This window comes from Marmota marmota, unplaced genomic scaffold, assembly GCF_001458135.2.
Source record: "Marmota marmota marmota unplaced genomic scaffold, marMar, whole genome shotgun sequence".
NCBI lineage: Eukaryota > Metazoa > Chordata > Mammalia > Rodentia > Sciuridae > Marmota > Marmota marmota.
In genome coordinates, this window is record NW_026000005.1 from 33,103,275 (window position 1) to 33,125,430 (window position 22,156).

At 38.0% G+C, this 22,156-nt stretch overlaps 1 protein-coding gene across 11 annotated transcripts in view; it reads right to left on the reverse strand.

The window, feature by feature from the left end:
• Positions 1 to 22,081, reverse strand: part of Fn1 (fibronectin 1) — a 64,621-nt gene extending 42,540 nt beyond the window's left edge. For 4 of the 11 annotated variants that reach the window (XM_048808514.1, XM_048808511.1, XM_015481341.2 and 1 more), the window contains exons 1-13: positions 21,663 to 22,076; positions 20,573 to 20,701; positions 19,547 to 19,684; positions 18,080 to 18,211; positions 16,857 to 16,994; positions 14,272 to 14,430; positions 12,210 to 12,401; positions 11,110 to 11,289; positions 10,363 to 10,539; positions 9,036 to 9,188; positions 7,007 to 7,135; positions 5,952 to 6,095; positions 1,232 to 1,353 (exon numbers count right to left, since the gene is read on the reverse strand). In XM_048808514.1, the coding sequence (XP_048664471.1) occupies positions 1,232 to 1,353; positions 5,952 to 6,095; positions 7,007 to 7,135; positions 9,036 to 9,188; positions 10,363 to 10,539; positions 11,110 to 11,289; positions 12,210 to 12,401; positions 14,272 to 14,430; positions 16,857 to 16,994; positions 18,080 to 18,211; positions 19,547 to 19,684; positions 20,573 to 20,701; positions 21,663 to 21,810 (1,941 nt within the window). In that variant the 5' untranslated portion in view covers positions 21,811 to 22,076. Of the gene's footprint in view, positions 1 to 1,231; positions 1,354 to 5,951; positions 6,096 to 7,006; positions 7,136 to 9,035; positions 9,189 to 10,362; positions 10,540 to 11,109; positions 11,290 to 12,209; positions 12,402 to 14,271; positions 14,431 to 16,856; positions 16,995 to 18,079; positions 18,212 to 19,546; positions 19,685 to 20,572; positions 20,702 to 21,662 lie in introns of all 11 variants that reach the window. The other 7 variants (XM_048808512.1, XM_048808509.1, XM_015481343.2 and 4 more) reach the window with 5 other exon arrangements.
• Positions 22,082 to 22,156: the final 75 nt, after the last annotated feature.

Here is a 22,156-nt window from a genome sequence, read left to right on the forward strand (position 1 = left end):
TTCAGTTTATTTAATCTTTTGCTCCTGGTTTACATTTTCACATCCTGTTCAACTTCATTAATATGTCATAGATCACAAAGCTCACTGCAATAGAATGTGTGGAAAAGAAACACCCTAACTTCAAACAAGATGAAATCCTTTTAAGTATAAATATTCAAAGTAGTATGAGTATCAAAATACATTTTGTATCCCCAGTGATTTTTCTTTTTAATTGCCCAATCAGCCAGTTCACAGATTTAATTCAAATGCTCAAATGCCCATTTATATTTTGGGGATAAATGAAAGTGATCCTAGTATCCTTTGAACTTAAATTTTAACTCAAATACACTGTGAAAAATTTTGAAATTAGTCATTAAAATTAGCTCCAAATTGGTAGTAAACTTGTATTCAATGTGAGCTTTTAAAATTAGCTATCAGAAGAAAAGATTAGAAAATATACTCATAAGGAAACAATCGAAAAGTTTTCATTTTAATAGACATTTTCTCCTGTATTTAAAGTACTGTTCCTCAAATCATGTTATGAACTTAGAAGTTGTATTGGGGTAGGTTTGAGAGGGTAAGAAAAACTAAAGCTTAATGGACATTATCTTCCTTGGTATGGTTTCTTCAGTTTCTAGACGTTTAGAAAATCACAGGACTCATTCTTTACATAAACCAACTATCATCCCTCATCTTCACCTTCCTCTCATCATCTCTTTCTCTTCTATCTAAATAATCTCAGGAGATAAAATTAATGCTTGAAACAATGAACCTTAGGCTGGAGATGTGGCTCAGTGGTAGAGCACTTGCCTGGCATGCAGGATGCCTGGGGTTTGATCCTCAGTACCACACACAAAACAAAACAAAAACCAAAAATATGGTTTAAAAAGTGAATCAAAAAAGAAAGGAATTAATTTACAGGACAGATACCAATAAGTTCTTCCTTTAATAGAGTGGAAAGACATGCAAAAAAATTAGATTATCTTCCCACATTGGGCAAGATTAAGTTTATGCTATCATTTCTAATTCCTTGCAAAGATCATTTGTAACATAAATTTCTAAATTCTAAATACAAAAAAAAAAAAAAAAAAAAAACCCAGTCAATTTGATTGACCACATATTCTCACTAAGAAAACATACTGACAGTTAATCAGATCCGTTGACTCAAAAGCTAGAAACAAACAAAAGAAACATATCAGAATTTGGTGAGATCGGGATACTCAATGTTCAGGGTTTCTGGATGGATACTCACAGGTCTCCACCTGAGAATGTACTTGGTGATGTGAGATGGTTCTGGTGCATTCCAATGGATGGGGTGAGAGTTGGGCTGACTGGGGGTCTCAGTGATAATTACTTGGACAGGACCAGATGTACCTAAACATTTTAAAAGATGAGCTTTGGTTATATAGAGTATTCACTCCAATTTAAAATTTAATGTTCATGGATGTCATCATTAAAAACGGATTGCTTATCAATTAATATTACTATAATAAAAATGATCTGGGCTTGGTTAAGCCTTTTACCTCCTGACACTGGAAATCAATGCAACAAATTCTTTCTTAGATGATTATTATTGTTCTTCAAATGAGAAACACAAATGTTTATAACAAATAAAACTATTGTTTTTTTTAATCTCCTTAATCTGTTTTCTTCTTTATTTTCAAAGGAAAATTGTGAAACAATTGTGAAATTGCTTTAACACAGACAATGTAATTCAGAATACAAACTTCATTTACTGATTATATTGTTTCCTTTAAAGAAAATTCTAATTTGTGAAAGTTTCATTACCAATGACTCTGCTATCTGAGAAGAAAACAACATTCCAAAGGCCATATGACATGACGTAAAACAAACACATTTCTAAATGGTGCCGAATCTTAGGCAAATAGACAAAGGTAATAATTAAAAACCCAGTTTTATTTCTCATCAGCCTAAGCATTCTGTCAGTTTGGAAAAAGAAATCTAGCTTTATTTCTATTCAAAAAGTATACTCTAAAATCACACCACTGGTCAAATTATTAAAAGATCAAAAATTTTTTTCAAAAGGAGTTAACAACTAAAATGACATTATGAAGTACATAATAAATTCAATGTTTCCACATCTTGGTATGTGTGACTGTTACGGACTTGGTTCTTTTGTTTAAGGAAAAGGAAAAATAAGGAAAGAGAATCAATTTATTAATACAATAGACTCCACTTAGGATAAAACAAAACAGTCCTGAAATATTTAGGTTTATAGAACAGAAAACTATCTTTCTCTTAAACTCTGTATTCTCTATAATGTCAGCCAATGTTCAATTTTCTAGAAATAAAAAAGTTCTTTGTAATAAATAACCTTTCCAAGAATTTTGTATGTTTAATAAAGCACTTCACCAGATTATTAACAGATTTAACTTTCCTGAAAGGTCTCAGGGAAAAGTATATTTATTTTCGAATATATAGAAACTTATTTATAAATATATTTAGTATCTTAGCCATTAAATTATCTTTGAAAACAAAGTCTTCTCTAGCAGAGGTAAATCTAGGTATACTTAAAAGTCCTAGAATAATACACTGACTCTCATGCGGGTAAAAATTCAAAGTTGGTTGGAGATCCAAATATTCTTTGAATCTTAATTTCATTGAGGGTACATATTTCCAGGCCACATGGCTATCAAAGTTCATATATAAAATTCACAGTTTTCCATTCTAAAGTGATACATATTTCACAGAACATGCAGGATGTTTGTTTTAATCAATTGGCAAAAGTTACATGACCCTCTTTGAAACATCCCTCTGTTCATGGAGATTCTCACAAATATGAATATGTTTTTAAAGATAAATATTTAAGAAAAGTTTTAGAGATGTGACTATTTAAAGTACTTTCATATAAGTCAGTAAATAGAGGAATATCAGATCCTTAAGTTATTTATGATCATTGGCATTAGGTTGTATAAATATTGATCCTTGAAAGAAATCCTACTACAAACTCTTCAGAGAAAGAGACACCTGGTGTACACTTTATTTAGGGTGTCAATCATGACTTTGAGGCGGGGGGGGGAAGTGTATGAAGAATGAACGTCTATGAAGATAGTTTTAAAAAGACAATACAAGTCACCTTTAAGAATAATTATACTGCCATGTCCACGAGGACACTAGGAGGAGGATGACAAAGGGGAATGAAGGGATATGGGAAAAGGTTACCACGATGGTTTGACCCTAGCCAAAGAGAAACACAAAGGAGTCACCCCCTTTCCTTCGCTGTTCTGAAATTCTAGGTTTTAATGTTGAGGCTTATGCCGTGGCACACCTTTAATAGAACTGCACTGAATAACAAATGGGGACTTAAATCACCACACTCTACTTTATACTACATACAATTCAGACACCACTGACAATATTTACATTTTTGACCTTTATTTATTCATTTTTTATTTTTTTGGTGATGCTGGATTGAATCCAGGGACTCCCATGTGCTAATAAGCAAGCTCTCTACCAATGAGCTACATCACCAGCCCTTTTTAAATTTTATTTTGAAACAAGGTCTCACAAAATTGCCCAGACTGGCCTTGAACTTGAGATTCTCCTGCCTCACCCTTTACAGTAGCTAGGATTACAGTGTGCATAGCCAAGCTGGATATGCTCATTCTTTTAATATTGGCTGGTTGGTAGAAATTCTCCAATTAACCTCTCTGGCATACAGTAGCAATATACTACCAATAATTCACCACCAAAATCTTTACTCTCTTTCTTCTTTAGTATGATCAAACAAACAATAAAGTAGTTAAGATAGACACCAGGTCTACCCCTATAAAAACAGCTTAAAATAAGGTCAAAATGAATAATTTCCAGTAACGGTGACCCTGTAGAAGTTAAACATCATGATTTTTAGACTCAGTCACTTTTCCCTCTGTTTAATCTGCTAAGCTCTGTGTTCTCCTAGTTGCTTATTAACAAACCAAAAGCCACATATCTTTTGCTAGTTTGAACAACTCTAACAAGTCCTCTGTAGGAGGAACAAACAGAACAGGGCTCAGAGACTATCTGTTGGTAATCTGTTGTCCCTTTATTCTTTCCACACCCTTAAAGCACCATATGCTTCACATGAGCCATTGAGCAAAGAGATAAACACCTAAGAATGAGGCTGAGCCCCTCTCCCCAAGGTCTCCCCTGCGCAATGGATACCTGGCCCTCCTCTTTTTCAGATAACAGGAACAAAGGCATCAGGTAAAACTACAACCAAAAGACTCCTTCCCACCCCGATTATATCTCTAACAGATCCACCTAAATGCAAGCAAGCAGCTGTGTGGACAGGTTTATTTCAAAAAAAAAAAAAATAGAGGAAAGATTTCTGTAAATCACTCAGGAGAAAATAGTTTCCAACAATTGCCACATCAATTTCAATAATCGTAAACATAAAAACAGGAATATTTCTTTACAAGGTTCTATCCTCTGGTTGCATCATTTAAAACAAACCCAATGCATATTTTCTGAACCTATAGTGCTTTTGTAATCAGATGTAAAACTATATTAAATTTTTTTTAACTTTTTTTTTTTTTTTTTTTTTGATATCAGGGATTGAACCAAGAGGTTCTTAACCACAGGGTCATATCCCCAGCCCTTTTTTATTTTTTAGTTTGAAACAAGGTCTCACTAAATTGCTGAGGCTGCTTTGAATTTGAAATCCTCCTGCCTCAGCCTCCTGATCCACTGGGATTACAGATGTGTGCCACAGTGCCTAGCTAAATTAAAAAAAAAAAAAATTAAGGTGATTCTTTAGCCTAAATCTACCAAGAAACACAACTTAAAGGGCAGGTGGGTCTGTGCCCTGAGCATATGCAGTCACCTTCTCCAGACCTGATAATGTTTGAGGATTGGCAAGAGCTAAATCTCCCAGGGTCATAGAAAGGATGCAATGGCGACTGCTATTTAGGATCACAAACTGTCAGATTATTAGTGTGGAAGGAATTTTGAAGGTAATTAGCTACAATCCCCCCAGTTTACAGATGAGGAAATGGAGAACAGAAGCTTGACTGCTATCCCTTTGGCAACACATAGGGTTTAGACCCAAGGTTTGGCTAATGCTGCCTTTGGCCAAATGGCTCCCACAGCTCATTCCCTGTGAGAGAGACTCTGTTATCACATTCCACAGAAAGGAAATTAATTTAATTTTAATTTCTGTCATATACAGATTCTGACACCCCTAAAATATTTTCTTTCTGATTGTGGGCCATATTCTCTCTAAAATTAATAGAGATTTAGGAGATTTTTATACCTCAGTAGTTGCTCACAAAACTGATGCTGAATAAATAGACTTTCATAATTTAATGTTTTATTATAATCACTCAGCAAATTTAAAAAAATTTAAATTTCCCCCAAATGAATTCATAACACCTACAGCTAGGCATCATGTCTTTGTGTCCTGAAAAAAACCAGCAACAGCATTTGAGGGTGTTTGAACTGTGTAGGCAAAGATGACCAAGTTACTCAACTCTTGGCCCAGGATACTTTGTTCTACATTCTAACTGATCAAACAAATGAAAGCTTTACACCAAGAGGGCCTAGGTGACATGGGGAGCGAACACATGCCCCGTACTGCACTTCATCCCCTCTCTAGGCAACTTCTCTGTCAAGAACCAGGATAGAAAGCCCCAAGCCCCCAGCACCACTCACTCCATGGTTTCTGTTTCCATGTATGGGTGTGAAGATAAAATGAGTCAGTGTTATAACCTAGAGGAACGTTCTACTATATAAAACAGAAAATAACATATATATGCCTGTTCAGAGCCTTCATACCTTTCACTGGATAGATTGGCTGGGGGAGAAAGGAAAATCATTTTATTCAAAAATTTAATCCAGTTTTAGACAATGATACGAGAAATGGATGGAAAAGAGAGAAGCCCGCACCTTGGGCCTCAGAGTATGATGAGCACTAATGCTGCCTGCGGTTACAACTACTGACAGTTCCCACTGACAGTTACAGAGCTGCTTACCTGGATAGGCCTGCAAGGGCTGGCAGTGCCACTCCCCAATGCCACGGCCATAGCAGTAGCACTGGTACCTGATACCATGCACATGTTTCTCCCATGAGTCTCCAATTTGATAAAATGTCCGAGTTTCTGAATCCTGGCACTGATCTAGAATATATGCAAGGAAAAGATAAATAGCCTTGAAGATTTAAGTCTACCAAGTAAATTTCAGGGTGCTAGAGCATGCATTCTTGGAAAGTTGAATAAAAATGTCCAACTCTCCTTATAATTATATGCAGTTAAAAAAAAAACACTTTGTTCACATTCTTTGCCTTACAGGATGATTAGTTTAAAAAATATCCATTGGAAGGAATATTTAGTTTTCTAAAAACGGATATGTTTCTGAGTAAAAATGAAAAGAATAAGATCAATATTAGTCTGTGCATTAATTTTTCAAAAATTACATATTTTATTTTAATGATATTAGTGTAACTGGCTTGCCATTTGAATAGCTAGGAAAAATTTGCAATAATTTCACTTTATATACTTCCTTAAAATCTGGGGGAACTAGATTTTAACTATGAGTACCCACTGAGCAGCTTCTAAGAAAACCTTCAAGGATCCTTCCCAGCTTGGTCAATCTTAGTTTGCTTTTGCAGTGAGCAACTTGCTTCTTTCAGTAAAGAAGTATTAATGAATTACCCTAAACTTTGGAGCACTAGGAACACAGCTCTTTTAAGATCCAACCTTTCCTCTTTGCTCAGTGCTACTTTAAAGGGAAGCCAAAAAATGGAGTGTTCTAGAAGAGGTAGCGCTGGCATACTTCTTTGCCCATATTAATGCACGTTCAGCAAATAAAAGTGCCTTTTCCTAACATGAGTCAGAACTAAAGAACTAAATTTATTGAATTAAAACAGATGGCTACCACTATTGAGACAGAAAAGACTTTGCAAAGCTCTGTAAACAGCTGAGCAAACTCTGGATCAACTTTCGTCATGTAGCATTGAATAGCTTTCCTTATCTAAAACTGACTGGCCATGCTTCATACCCAAAACCATCCCAGGAAAAGGGGTACTCACCAATGGGATCACACTGCCATCGGCCTCGGCCCTGACCAAAGCAGGTACAGTTCAGCATGTGTCCCTCTTCGTGTCGCTTGTGGAATGTGTCATTCACGTTGTAAGTGATGTCATCAACAATGCACTGATCTGTTTAGAGAAGAGTTAGATGGGTGAGGAACTTTCAAAATCTCACTGACAAAATAAAATGAATTAAACTTTTCAAAGCATATTCCCCCGTCTTGATTATTAACAGATTGCGTGAGAAGAATTTTCTACTGGTATAGAATATTCTAACTTTTTTTCAAAGCTTAGTCAGTATTACAATTTTTGCCCCCCCCCCCCAATTTTCTCTTATAGACATAAATGTTCAAGTTTACAGCATATACAACTAAAGCCAATTTTTAAACATATACATGTCTTAGTTTCTGAAAAGAAACTTGCTCAGGTGATAATTTTCTTTAAATCTCTGCTTGCCATAAGAAGATGATTTAACATAATATATAGTACACAGCACAGTGTTGTGATCTGGTCTCTGGAATGGGGAGAAAGGAGGAGACATTGGATTAGGGAAATAAAATTACATCAATGCATCTTTGTAAAGTTAAATTAAATCAACTCTGTGTCTCACTCCGTGAGAGATCCTGAGAAAAATCACTCGATCCTGAGAAAATCACTTTGCTTCTTTGGGTCTCAGCATCTGCATTTGTAAAAGGAGGACTTGGTTTGCACACCATACTAAGTAAGTAAGGCTCCTTTTGGCTCTGCCATATCATATGCAATTACTATTATTCCTGGATTGTGTATCCATTCAACACCACAAAAGGAATAAGCTCAAGCCAATATCTACTCACTAGCTACTATTATGACTATTTATTAGCTCAGAGTTCTACCCAAATATTACTTTTCAAATCAAAGAAGTGGAAAACTGAAAGTCTGAATGAATCAACACCTCCTCATATTGAATCTTTGGGTTCAAAGCGGGGAAAGTAATCTGAACAAAGGAAATGAATCACTCCACGTATTCTTAAATTCTTCTTAAATTCAAATCTACAAGAGTCTGATTTTAGAATGGCAGTGTTTGTTCTTTGTAGAAATAATTCAATCACTTTTAGACACAAATGCTGTGGTATCATGTAAAGCTCGGAGGATCAAATGTGTTCTTGCTTTTGAAGCTACCCTTTTGGCTCAGCCTAAGTTCTTCCATCCTTGGAATGCTTCAAAGCCTTAGAATTACTGTGCCAGATCTTACCAGTTCATGAACCACACAGGCATTTTGATTTCAAAGTTAGAGCCAGGCCCAAGCCCAGTCTGACTCTACTGGGTTTTATCTTCTTGGGGGAGGTCTAGATAGTTGGTGCATGTCCTCTATTCTGAGCTGATATTACCCATTGTACCTCTTTCGAGAATCAATTTTTGGCTGGGTACATGGTGCACACCTATAATCCTAGAAGCTCAGGAGGCTGAGGCAGGAGGATCACAAGTTCAAAGCTAGCCTCAGCAAAATTGAGGTGTTAAGAAAGTCAGTGAGAACCTGTCTCTAAATAAAATACAAAATAGGGCTGGGGATGTGGCTCAGTGGTTGAGTGACCCTGAGTTCAATCCCTGGTATCCCCTCCACAAAATAGAATCAATTTTCCCCTCCTCTGTCCTTCAATGCCACAGGGCAAATGTTCACAGACATTCCACTTTACTGTGCTTTTTCTCATTGCTACTGAGACAAAGAAAGAGAAATAGTAAAAATGGAAAAATCACAAAGATCATAGGTTTCTATAAAGTTTTTCCAAAATCTTCCTAAAATCTTTTCACTGTGATAATGTCCCATCAAATGTAATAAATGGAAATCTCTTTGAGAAAAGAAAAGAATCATCATGCCAGCTTTTCCTAACTGGCTGCCCCCCAAAATGAACTTCTTCAGCATAGCAGACTGACTAATGGAGTGGCATTGGGGGCTTCTTCTTCTGCTATAGGTAAAGTACAAGTTTTCACATTAAAGTCTCTCTGTGTACCCTTTGTTCTCTCAAATGCTTTGGTTAATAAGGCAATATACCTCGGAGTTTGGAGTAGGCGACACATGTCCATTCTCCACGGCCATTCCCAATACACGTGCACCTCATCATGTGGCCCATATCATGTTGCTTATCCCACTGGTCTCCAATGCGATACATGACTCCCTCGTTGGTTGTGCAGATTTCCTCATGGGCTGTTTTGAAATGGAGAAGCAATGCATTTGATAAACAATCACAGGGTCAAGGCAGGTGTGCAAACACCATTATCAGTCCAGTCTAGTCTTCCTAAGAATTCTCACTTGGAAAGACTTGTATGCCTCAAAAATACCTACAGCTGTAAGGCAGAGGCAGAGTGTTCTGAGCTCTGGAGAGAGGAAGCATCATCCAAAGGGAAAGTGTGGTTTTTTGTTCGCTTGTTTTTTTAATTTTTAATTTATTATTGTTGGTGTATTAAAATATATATAATAGTGGGATTCATGATACCATATTCATACATGCACGGAATACAATTTGGTCTCTTGGTGGGGGTTGTTAAATTAAGGTGATACCTGAACGTTCACTCATCTACCAGGCTTTAGGTAGAAGCCTGGATTGAGTACTGCTTTTAATTTTCCTATTTCCAGTTTATTCTAGTTCAAAGGAAAACTGTGTTTGGGTGTTGAATTGTAAGCAAAAGTGAGTTTTCCTTTTAAACTCAATATGATCTTTTGTTGCAAAGAAAGCAATAAATGCATGGGTGGTTTCGTTGAGTCTTGTTCATGGGTTGACGCTGCAGAGTATACAAGTTCTTGGTTCTACAACCAGAAAAATCAAATGTACAGTTTGGAACTCTTGAAATTTGAAAACAAATAAAAGATACTGGTTCCCCTTTCTCCATATAAACTGGAGATTTAAAAAAAAATTCCCTATTGTCAGAAAACAAATTTTCAGATTTGTCTCTATCACTTTGGTATTTAATAAGCGTTAGAGCTAATGCCAGCCAAACAGTCACGTGTCAATACTATAGCTCTGTGACTACAGCAGTCAAGTTGTTTTAAGTGACTCAAGCATACCAAAGTGTGATCTTGACAAAAGTCAAACCTTTGCAACTTTATATTTTCAGATTTCTAAAAAAAAACATTTTTAATTGTCTTTGTGTATTTTGGACATTAAAACACGTCAATGAGATTTTAAAAGGATTCAGATAATTATATAAATCATATTTTTTTCAATTCGAATGTATATGATGTAACATGTATACACATATATCACATAGATTTTTCTTCTCCAAATTGTCTTATTGGGTGAAGTAGGAGTAAACAGGACACTCATCTGTCTCTACTCTCTGAATGGCTGTCCACAAGGGCAGCCCAGAGGGCTTCCTCTTACCAGCCATGGGGCAGAATCCAAACTTCTGGTCAGCATCATAGTTCTGTGTGGTTCCGCACCATTTCATGTTGTCTCTCCTGCCCTCAGAAGTACAATCGGTGTAATTGCGGTTGTTGTACAGGAAGGGGAAGTGGCACAAGGCACCATTGGAATTTCCACCTCGAGTTTGAACCAAAACTGCCCAACACACAAATAGAAAGGAGATTACAACTGAGCTTTCCCAGGTACACAGGGGAATCACTACGGGGTCGTTCTGAGAGATCCAGGTTTCTGCATTAATTCCCAAACAGTCTCTCAGAATAAAAAAGTCTGATAATTTAAATACACTCAATTTCTTAGTGTATTCACCTTCACCTTCAAATCAGAGTTAAATCCCATTGTCACTCATTTTCCCGGAAAAAAATATAAATAATAGCTTTGAATAAAACATACTTTTAACCAGAAGATAAGGAAAGGCATTCAGATAGCCATCCAGAGTATTTTTCAGCTCAGTGGGATCATCTACTGATTTCAAGATGTATCTTTAATCACATCATAATCTCTATGTATCAGTATAAATGACCTAGAGGGCTTTTCTCTAAGCAGCACTGGGAAACATGGGGAGATACCCAGATGCTAAGTCACCATATCTTTTGGTCGAAGAAGATCAAAAGCAATGGTTCTGGTGCAACCTCACAATTCATGGTTAGACTGTTGGCAAATAAGATGGGTTTTTCTCACTTCTGTGGTTTCTCCTGGAACACTCACCAGTATGGTCTGTACAGAAAGAGTATTTCTGATCCTGTTCATAATTCCAAGTCGTGCTGCACCAAAGATGCCCATCCTGTCGCCCTTCTGTGGTGCAGGAGTAGAAAGTCCTGCCATTGTAGACGAATGGTAAGACGCACGGCTCCCCGTTTGAATTGCCACCAAAAGTCTGGGTTACCGCTATTAGCATAACAGAAAGAATTTCAGTTAATAGAGCTCTCTCACCAATGGCAGCTTATTTATAGCTTAAATGAGAGATTGAGCTTCTGCCCACAAAGAAAAAAGCTGGGAGGACAGATGATCATCTGGTTAATTTCAGTTAAAATGCATTATTAAGAAAACCATGCCTGCTATGGATAGAACCAAGGATCTGAGTTCTCTGCTCACATCCTTTGTTACCTCTTCTGCGACCATGCCTTGGTTTCTCTATTTATAAAGCTATATTTATACAAGTTAATTAAAGATGTGGCTCAAAGATGCTGAGGGGATACGTATGACTATGTCTTTGCCATAAGAAATAATACTTGAGGCTATTTTAAGGCAATTTCTTTTGAAAAGGGCACCAATTTATTATTACTATAGTTGTTGCCATATTTGTAGCCCAGAAGAGATGCATTAGGTTACTGAACGATGTTTACATCACAAAGCTGATGAAATTTGAGATGCAGAGTATAAAATTTGGATGCTTAGTTATTCTGAAAGCAACCCTCTTGTAACAATATTTTGGGCAAATAAAGATAATGCATAGCAGTTTGAGCCCCACAATAGGAAGGAAATACATAAATTTAAAAAAACATTGGAAGAAAACACATGAAATGTTACCCCAATTGTCTTCACAGAGGAGTAAGATTATAAGATTTTTCTCATTTTATTGCATTACATATTTTGTAAATGAAGGTATTGCAAAAAATAAGTAACAAAGTCATCGGTACTTTTTTTTTAATATTTAATTTTTAGTTGTAATTGGACACAATACTTTTATTTATTTCTATGTGGTGCTGAGGATTGAACCCAGGGCCTCACACATGCTAGGTGAGTGCTCTACTGCTGAGCCACAACCCCAGCCCCCTGAACTGTTTTTCTGAAATGATAATGCATACCTGTCTCCTGACAGCTGATGCCATTGCCCAAGCAAGTGCAAAGCATTTGCTTGTTTCCTTGTGTCTTCAGCCATTGCATCCCCACAGAGTAGATCACACCACTGTCTGTGACACAGTGACCATAGGGAACAGGCTGGGGGTGAGTCGGGGGCTGGTAAATGGCTTTCCGGACATCTGTGATGGAGCCAGAGCCTAAGGGCACAAGAAATGAAAGTCACAAAACTGGATAAGAGAAGACAGTGAACGAATTCTTGGAGTCAGAATCCTTAGGATCTCACAGAGATCACTCTGACTTCCACGTGTCACTGGTCTGGAAAAGAAATGTCCCTTCCATTCTGCATTGTAGCTTTTGCATTCAGTCCAAGAAATTATCCACAAAACTTTACCAAATGGTCTCCATCTTCCAGTTCATCTGTGCTACTGGGATTATATTTTTAAATGACAGACATCATTCTGCCATTTCACCGAGCAGATACTTTAAACAAATACTCACTCAGGCCAGGAAACTCATAGTCCATGAGTTTCACAATCCTGCATTTGGCTAACTTCCTGCCAGCCTCACTTCTGGTCACTTTCTTCTCTGCTCTATGCCTTAGACCACTGAGCTGTTCATCCCCAGTATACCTAGAATCACGTGTTGACCTTTTCCTCATGCATTCCCCTTACCTTACATGATATGCCTCACCCTTCCTCTCTTAGCAGCCACCATAAGTCCATGCACTTGGGCATTGTTTCTTCTGACACTGATTTTAGGGGCCTCTGCCACTGTACAGCAGACCTCTTGCCATCCTGTAACTGCACTCACTGGTGGGTACCCTGGGCAGCCGTACTGGATTCCCTACAAGCTGCCCTTACTTTCTGCATCTTGCTCTTCCACAGGATTACTTGTGCTTTTGTTATTTGTTTTTCTAAAATTAATTAATCCTCCTTAGACAAGTTTCCTTCTGGATTAACACAATAGAATGTGCTTATTTTTTCTTGCAACTTTGGGAAATATGTTCTCCTGAAGGCCAGGGTTCATAGCAGAGTCAGAACCGAGGCTAGAATGACTGGTAGACTGAATTCCGTACACTAGAGCCCAGAGATACTTCACAGAGAAAGGTGCCCAGGTCAAAGACTGGGAAGATGGCCCTATCTCGTACACCCCACACTGAGAATCAGGAGGCAAAGGGACATAAAGGATCTGTGCAGCAGGTTTCATTTTGTTTAGCTCAGTATTCCTCAAACTGTTTTGAACAGGGAAACCTTTTTAGCATAGAATTAGTAATTAATAAAAATAGTTAATATTCAATGAGTCTTTACCCCCAGTTAATTTCCAATGACTCCTTTACTCTATTTTAGGAGGCAACTGTGATTATTTTTTGTTTTTGTTTTTTTTTTGCTTTTTTGTTCAGCAACAACTTTATTGACGGTAACCAAATAACTCAAAGATACCATCAAGTCTTGTTTTGCTCATTTTTATAAGTGTTAGATCAAAATAAAACCTCATCAAAAGGAAAAAAATCCAATCCATTAATATTTTTAGCTAAAAGACTGATAGCTAAGAAGCTAAGTAACAATGCTGGCACATTAACAAAAATGTACTGAGAATAATAGCAGAGCAAGGGTACACCCTTGATAACTATATTTCTTTCTTCAGACTCTTACAAAACATCTGTGATGCAAAAAAATCTTTTCTCATACCAGAAGTTACTGAAATTTCTTTTTAAAAATATTAAAGTTATTATTATTGTTAGTTGTTTTCCTGCTGGGAATTGCACCCGGGGCCTCTACAAGGCTAAAACATGCACTCTGCTCCTGAGCTACACCCTACCTCCTATCATGTTTTTAAATATGATATTTCCCCCCACTAAGGTCTGTTTTCACTTCATCTTAATTTTCCTCCAAAATTTAAAGCCTGTTAGTAAAAAAAGTTTTTAACAACTAATAATCTGTAAATGATCTCAGCTTATTAGTTGAAACTCTGCAAATCCTCAAATGGCATGTCAAGGGAAAGGTGGGTTTGCAGAAATATTTCTTGAGCCACTTCCCCATTCTTGGCCCTAGTCATCCTGTGTCTCACCAGAGGACGTGGCCTGCAGAGATGTGTGCCTTTCGCACTTCCACTCCCCTCTGCCGTTGCCTGTGCAGATGCACTGCAGCAGGTTTCCTCGATTATCCTTCTTGCTCCAGGTATCTCCAATTTTATAGGATGACCTTGTGTCCTGATCGTTGCATCTGTCTGTTTCAGAAAAGAAGCATGTAAGTACATAAATCAGATCGAGATTGGCAAGGGATCAATTCGAACCTAACAAAGGAATACAGTTTAACGTTTGGTAGCCCACATTTCTGTAAGGTTTATATTCAGCTCTGGTGCTGTAGATATTAAATTTCTACAAGATGAGACTGCATTTGCTAAGTGGATAAGTAGAGCTATGTTGTTCCACCTAATTCCACCTTTCTGTTTGCCAAAACTTGTTCATCATATTCTATTAATTTTTTTTTGGGGGGGGGGGCATGGGGAGTATCCAGGATTGAACTCAGGAACATTCTGCCACTTAGCCACATCCCAGCCCTATTTTGTACTTTATTTAGAGACAGGTTCTCACTGAGTTGCTTAGCACCTCACTTTTGCTGAGGCAGGCTTTGAACTGAAGATCCTTCTGCCTCAGCCTCCTGAGATGCTGGGATTACAGACGTGTGCCACCACCCCCTGGCAGCATTAATCTTTTAAAATAGCTTTCACGCTGTTCTTTTAACCAAAATCATTCTCAGATATTGTATTATATCATTCTCAGGTATTGTACTATTCTGTATTTTTCCTTCTCAGGCTCTCCTGGGCCTTCTCTTAGTAATAATTATGGGCTGCCTTTCAATAGAACTTTCTTTAGAACACCAGACAGGAAGCCCTGAGGGTCTCCTGGGTCTCTACCAATTGCCCCAAGGAAGCTATAAAAAGACAGTAGGATCTCTTTATCCATTTGTTATGTAAAAATATTCAGCAGAGGAACAATCTATGACTAAAATGTTCTCTTACTCTCCCCCCAAATACCTATTTAAAATTCACTAACTAAATAACCTCTTTTGAATTGTTCACTATTACCACTCTAAAGGAAAAGTGGGATTATTCATGTAAAATAGTAATTGGTAACTAAATTACCATTAGTCTATGTGCTTAGTTATTTGGCAGATAGATCTTTTAAATTATAATCCAGCTTCATCCATATGCTACAATGTGAATATAGAGGATCTGTTTGTGAATCAGATACTACTACAACTGTTGGGTTGGAAAAAATAATAATTAGATAGCTGGTGTAGGCACACACAAATCCACCATGGGATCTGCCAAGAGAATGGAGGTTGAACAAAGGTATTGCTGGTTAGAACTTTCCTCCAAACCCCAATCAAAAGTCATTCCCTGACCCCCACAATTCTGTTTTCAGTATCTTGGGGTCAAACTCCTAACATTGGGTTATGTAGGTGGTAAGTACATATAATCCTTTCTCATCTCCCTGACCTACTAAGTGCTCTCAGAAAGCTTGGCTAATGTTCAATTTATATTTACCGCCTTCTTCTACCACCTTCTACAAAGTATGTACTTATGAAATCTCATGGAATAAATAATCTTTAAGAAACTTTTGCCAACTTCCTATTAGAAAAGTTTTAAATAATAGATAAGAATTCGAGTTAGATTTTGAATTTGTCTTAAGCTAAAATATTGCCACAATGGCCTTAAAGACTGAGAATCAGAACATTTTAAGTACAAAAAATCTGATGAACTAGTAAGTTTCTGAGAAATATTTGGTCAGAATCGTTGTCATTTTATATGAGACTTATTTTTTGTTGTTGTTGTTAGCAAAGAATTTGAATTTGAAGGAGTCTTTTAAGATAATTGTTTTAAGCTAAATTAGTAAAATAGGTGCAAGATATTTAGATTTGATTTTAAATTCAGTTATAATCTATATCATCAATAGTTAATGGCTGTTTTGCATCAACATATTATATAGCTGCTGTTAGTTTGAAATTCTACAAAAGGGGCCCTGAAAACAATGGCAACAATTTATATTTCAAACAATTTAAAAAGGATCATTAAAGATTCCCAAGGCCAAATTTTCAATAGCACTAAGAAGTTGGGTAAGAGACACTATCTTTGATGCCAGAGTTGACAACTTTAACCTATGGGATAAATACTTTTTATTTTCATCAATTTTGCTCATAAATCTTTTAAACCTAAAAGGAAACCTAAACCTTTGGAGCTTAGTTCATTTCCATGTCAAATGCATCCCATGCCAAAAGATATATTGGTGTGCTATTTTTAATAATCTTTTTGCTCTTTTTGAGATACTTGAAAAACATCTCAGTGACAATTTAGATCATGCATAGAACTAATCTTTAAATCTATGACACATTTAGCATCTGAATAAATATGAAGATTTTTTTCTTAGTAGCCATAGCATAAGACCTCTTGAACAAAGATTGTTGTTTTCTACTTATTTAGTCTTCTCAGATACAGAACACAGTGGCTATAGAACTTTTCCTGACATCCTAAACTCTGCAGCGTTTTTATTGTATTGGATGTGTTCTAAGAGACGTCATATTATAATTCTCTCTAGGAATTCCAGAAAACAGTAGCAGGCCTCATCGTCAACACAAAGACCTAACACATACTTCTAGAGGTGCAAGTGATGCGTCCGCTGCCTTCTCCCAGGCAAGTACAATCCACCATCATCCAGCCTTGATAGGGCTTTTCCCAGGTTTCCCCAACAACATAGGAAGTCCCAGCAGCATTATCAAAACATTTCTCAGCTGTAGAACAATTTGGAAGAGAGAGAGAGAGAGAGAGAGAAAGAGAGAGAGAGAGAGAGAAGGTTATTTTGAATTGTACAGTCTCCCTGTAATTTAAAGTGTAGTGTGTTAGCAAAAAAATCCAGCCACATTTTTTTAAGTGGCACTCTCTTCGGAAAGAAAGGCACGCCCTGAACCTAAGCACAGAGTAAGCAGCCAAAGCAAAAGAAGCTCCAGTCAAACTGGCAGGAAGAGCTTCTCTTCTACTAATGATTAGCACATGGACTGCACATTTTCAGCCAGTCTCAAGCTTCCCACCAGCACTTGGTGTGAAAAGTATGTATGTATCTAGTCGGTGGGAAAATTCCAAACTTAATTATGAATTATGAATGGCCTGAATAAGACAACAAAAGACCTCTTTCAAATTTGGATTTCTGTAAAAACAACATAAAAACCCCCAAATTAGAGAACAATAAGCAAAGGGAACCAAAAAACTTTTGGACTTATATATATGAGTTCAGGTGAGGACTGAGACTAAGAAAAGCTCACAAATTTTTATTGTGAAAATAAATTGCCAATGTGCAACAAACAGCACATGCCATTGTACGTTCCAGTCCAGTGCATTTCAATGAAATGTGACAAAAGTGTCATTTTTTTTTCTTTTGAATAATTTATATCTTAACCAAGGTGGATCTGAGATCAAATGTATATTTTGGTTTTTTTGTTTTTGTTTTTGTTTTGATTTGATTTTGCAGTGCTGGGGACCGAATCCAGGGCCTCATACATGCTAGGCAAGCACTGCACCACTAAGCCCCATAGAGCTATAGTCCTTTATTAACAAAAGAAGGGCCTTCATCCTAAATCTTTCAACTCTATCTTGTGATTTTGAAACAAAATGAAGACTTCTGTATATGGTTAGTACTTTATAATCTGATTTCCTTAAGAAGATTGAAGATCATGTAACATTTCATTAGTTAAAATAAAATTCCCATTTCACTATTTTTGAAATTGGAATTCAGATTTCCAGTTCATGTACATGTGATTTGGGTTCGACTCAACATTATAGCTCTGCTTGGTGCCCCTATTAATCCGCAAAAGCCACACACCTATAGGCTTGCAGGTCCACTCTCCTTTCCCGTTGCCAAGACACACACACTCCAACATGTAACCACCAGTCTCATGAGGTCTCCTCCAGGTGTCACCGATCTTGTAGGACTGACCCCCTTCGTGGCAGCGGTCTGTTTAAGAAAGAAGGCAAGGGTTGATAGAGTGGGACAGAGAATTAAGGAGGAAAAAAGTCTTGTGTTCTACCTAGAACAGGCACTTATATAATCTAAAGTGAGACACAGAGAACAGTTTCTGTGTCCTACTAGAGACACAGAAAAGTTAACAGAGCTGGTCACTCTGGATCAATTCAATTAAATGTCTTTGTGCCTAAAGTTCAAAGGAAACCACAGAGAAATCTGAATATCAAAGAAAAGGCGATAAATCCTGATTCCCCAGAGAGATCACCGAAAATTGGGTCCTAACAGAAAAGAAAGGTGGGGAGGCTTGGCCTCCACCCATGCACAACTGGTTGAGCCTGAGACCACTCAATGCAAAGGCCACATTTGGTAGAGCATTCCCATTTGCAGGTGTATAGAAAGCCTATAATTTACCCTAGGATAGGTATGTAATTTTGGTGGAAAGCAAATGGACACATGCCTATAAAGTGTGGGAATCCTGATGCTTCTCTAGGATATTAAATCCAATAGCAAATCCAAAGGCTAAATTGTTCACTAGATAGTAAACACTGTAGACCACTGATCTTGAGATCTGCCTATGAAGTTTCATAAACTCTAGCTTAAGTGTGGGGAAAGTTGATTTTGTTTATTCACAAGAAGCTAATTTGTTCTTTTGGATGGAAACTTTAATATAAATGATTTAAAAATCCTATTAATAGAAAATACTGGTAACTCAATGAATCATACTAGAATGATTGCCTTAGCTTCACTAGAGCTGATGAGAATCAGCCCAGTCCCCAGTATTCCTTGGGCGTGCTACTGGGTTAATCATTTCGTATTATCTCTGGGAATTACTATCTCAGAGATCTGCTTCCTGGATTAACCTATCGGTCACAAATAAACAGACCATTTCTGATATGCAAAAGGTCTCTGCATTGCAAACAAGAAAAGCAGATAAGCTATGACTGACTCACTCTTCATGAACATCTTTCCAATCACTGGGCTTGAAGATGCCCAGGTAATTTAAAATACTGACTCCCCTAAGCACATCCTACTGAAATGGAACTCAAGAGAGCAATTTGATTAACCATGTATATACACGCACGCACACAGGGACATAAACACACACTTATAAATTCATACACATTAAATACTCTTTCCACCAGTGCTTAGAACCATCTTCTAGAAGCACAGAACCAGTTGGGTGGCCATACAAAAGCACCTGGTCACCAGGGGCAAATCCCAAAGGGAAGAATAGTCCATCATGGGTAACAGAGAATAACAGTGGCATTAATAGAGAAATTCACATTTATGACAGTTTATCATCATTTTACAGAACGTCTTCCTTACTTGCAATCGTGCAGCTTATTCTCCCTCTCCCGGCCCCGATGCAGGTACAATCCCAGATCATGGAATCTTTAGGGCGCTCATAAGTGTCACCCACTCGGTAAGTGTTCCCAGTATACTTGTCAAAACAAGTCTCTTCAGCTGAGGAGAGAAGAAGCCCATGTGAGCCTCACATATGTGCAAGCCTTTCTGCCCCACTAATCCATCCAGAGGAAAATGCGCTTTTCTGTTTGAACAGCTACTGCAAGTTTTAAAATGAAGTGCAGAGTTACAGATTCTACCCTTGGCACAAAAAAGGTCACAGTTTTTGACCACTGACAAGTTCTCAAATTTTCTGTAAATATTTCTATCAGAAAGAATTCTCAGGGGAAAAAAAATTCATACAGAGTAGTAGCTTACAACAGGCTAGACTGAAGAAAGGGATTCAGATTCCAATCTCTGAATCAGGGCCATATAAAAAGCAGTTTGAAGACCCCCACCTCCCTCTAGGCATCGACCCTTGTTAATTCTACTAAGGATTTCCATTTGAGCCTCATTGGTGCTTCTCTGAAGGCATTGCTATAATTTACAAGAAATACATCAATGCTCTGAAGGTATGAACACTTTGAAGTGGTTAGTGGTTTTGCATTGAACCACAGCTGACAAATCACTTTACAATATAGTACCCTAAAGTGTTTTCTGGCCCATAATCTTATAGTTCAAGATCTGAGATTACTTTCTAATAAACTTTTATAAGTTTTGTTTTGTTTTGTTTTGAAGGAGGACTCACAGAATCTTTCATTTTTCTCATTAAAAACTTTGGGAGAGTAAAAGAAAAAGACGACTCTGGAAACAAATTTGGAATATATTGTTTAAAGGTAAAAGTGGAATATGAAAAGCCCACATAACCAGCTTAGAAAGAAGAAATAATAGGCAATTCTATTAGAAAAATGGTGCGTGTATTTTTATTTAGTGCTAAATTTGAGTAACAAGACTCACTCATTTATTAAAAGACTCTAGTGACATCCCTGCTCCCCACACAACACTTACGCTCAGGTTTGCTCTCGCAGTTGAAACCTCGACTCCCTCCATAACAGGTACAGACCAAGGCATTGCCTAGGTAGGTGCGCTCCCACTGTTGGTTTATCTGATAGTGTTTTCCATTGTCAAAACAACCAGCTGTAAATAATTGAAGGAAAAAGTCATTAAACTTCCATTCCTCCTTTTGTTCAAATTATGGATTTTTTTTTCTTTACACACAATCAAATTAATAAGTCTGGGCACCAAACAGAAAAAGAACTTAATCACCAGAATGCCAGGATAATTAAAAATAATATTCTACTAAAATATAGACGTAGAAACTAGTTATTCAAGGAGTTAACCACAATTTGTATAGGTGGATATTTGAATTTATTTTTCTTTTAACTTAGCTAAAATGTTATGCAATGTCATTTCCATCTGGCCAAGGGTCTACATCAAAGAAATGGAACAATTCTAAAAGGTGGATAATTGAAATTAACATTTTGAAATATGCAAGGAACTTCAATATCCTTTTGGAAAAAGAAGTCAAGAAAGGCAACTTTAAAGTTTCCTTTCCCTAAGGCAAAGGGAGGGTGTGTCTTTGAAAAACTGGAAGAGGAATTCCAATCTCTTCTTGGTGAAGAATCCCAAGGGGCCTCAGAGCAATCTGAACCAATTACGGATCTTTCAAGTTAGTAAGAAACAAGTTATTATCTTCTCACCTCCACTTGGAAAATATTTAACAAGCTATTTAGTAACAAAGAAAATAAGGAGCAGATGGAAAATTGATAGGCACACATGATCTTTCTCTTTAAAAGCAAGTTTTGATTAATTCATAGAAGGTCACTCTGGACGTGTAGAATTGATTACAACAGTGGAGGACACTGCAGAGCCCCTGTCCTCCAATGCATTATCTCCTCTTAAGGCCCCCAGAATCCTCTTGCTCAAACCAAGAGCCTTTTGTGTCCACAGCTGGTTTCTCGCAAAAAAGCGCGCACTCACACACACACACACACACACACGCGCGCGCGCGCGCGCGCAAAACTTCTGCCACAACTTTACTTAGCGTTAAGGTGCCATCCCGGCGACCGCCTGTTTTCAGTCCGCGGTCAGTACTTACGCTTACTTTGAGCGACAGTCACGGGGGATTGGGGTTGCACGATTTGCTGAGCCTGCCTCTTGCTCTTCGAGGCCCCAGTGGAGGGCACCGCTGTCCCCAGGCACAGGACCGCCAGCAGCAGCAGCCGGGGCCCAGGACCCCTGAGCATCTTGAGTGGGTGGGGGGGAAAGCCGTCCTCACCAGAAGGCAAGTGGGCAACAAGTTGGGTTCCCTTCGCAACCTGCGGGAAAATTCCTTCCCAACGCTTGTAAGACGGTGGGGGCCAGAGGATGGGGAAGGGAACCCGTGGAAGGACAGAAGAGGTGGACAGGGCGGGAGAAGTTGTAGCTGCAGGTCCCTTCTCCACCGCTCGCGCCAGGGGTTCCTCCTCCTCCCCCTGTACAGCGCGAGCGACCGAGCCCGGGACGCCCCGGCTTATATGGGACGGTCCCCTCCGCCCCCTGCGAGGCCCGGGGCGCAGGAGAGGAGGGCTCTGCGGCTCTCCCCACGCCCTC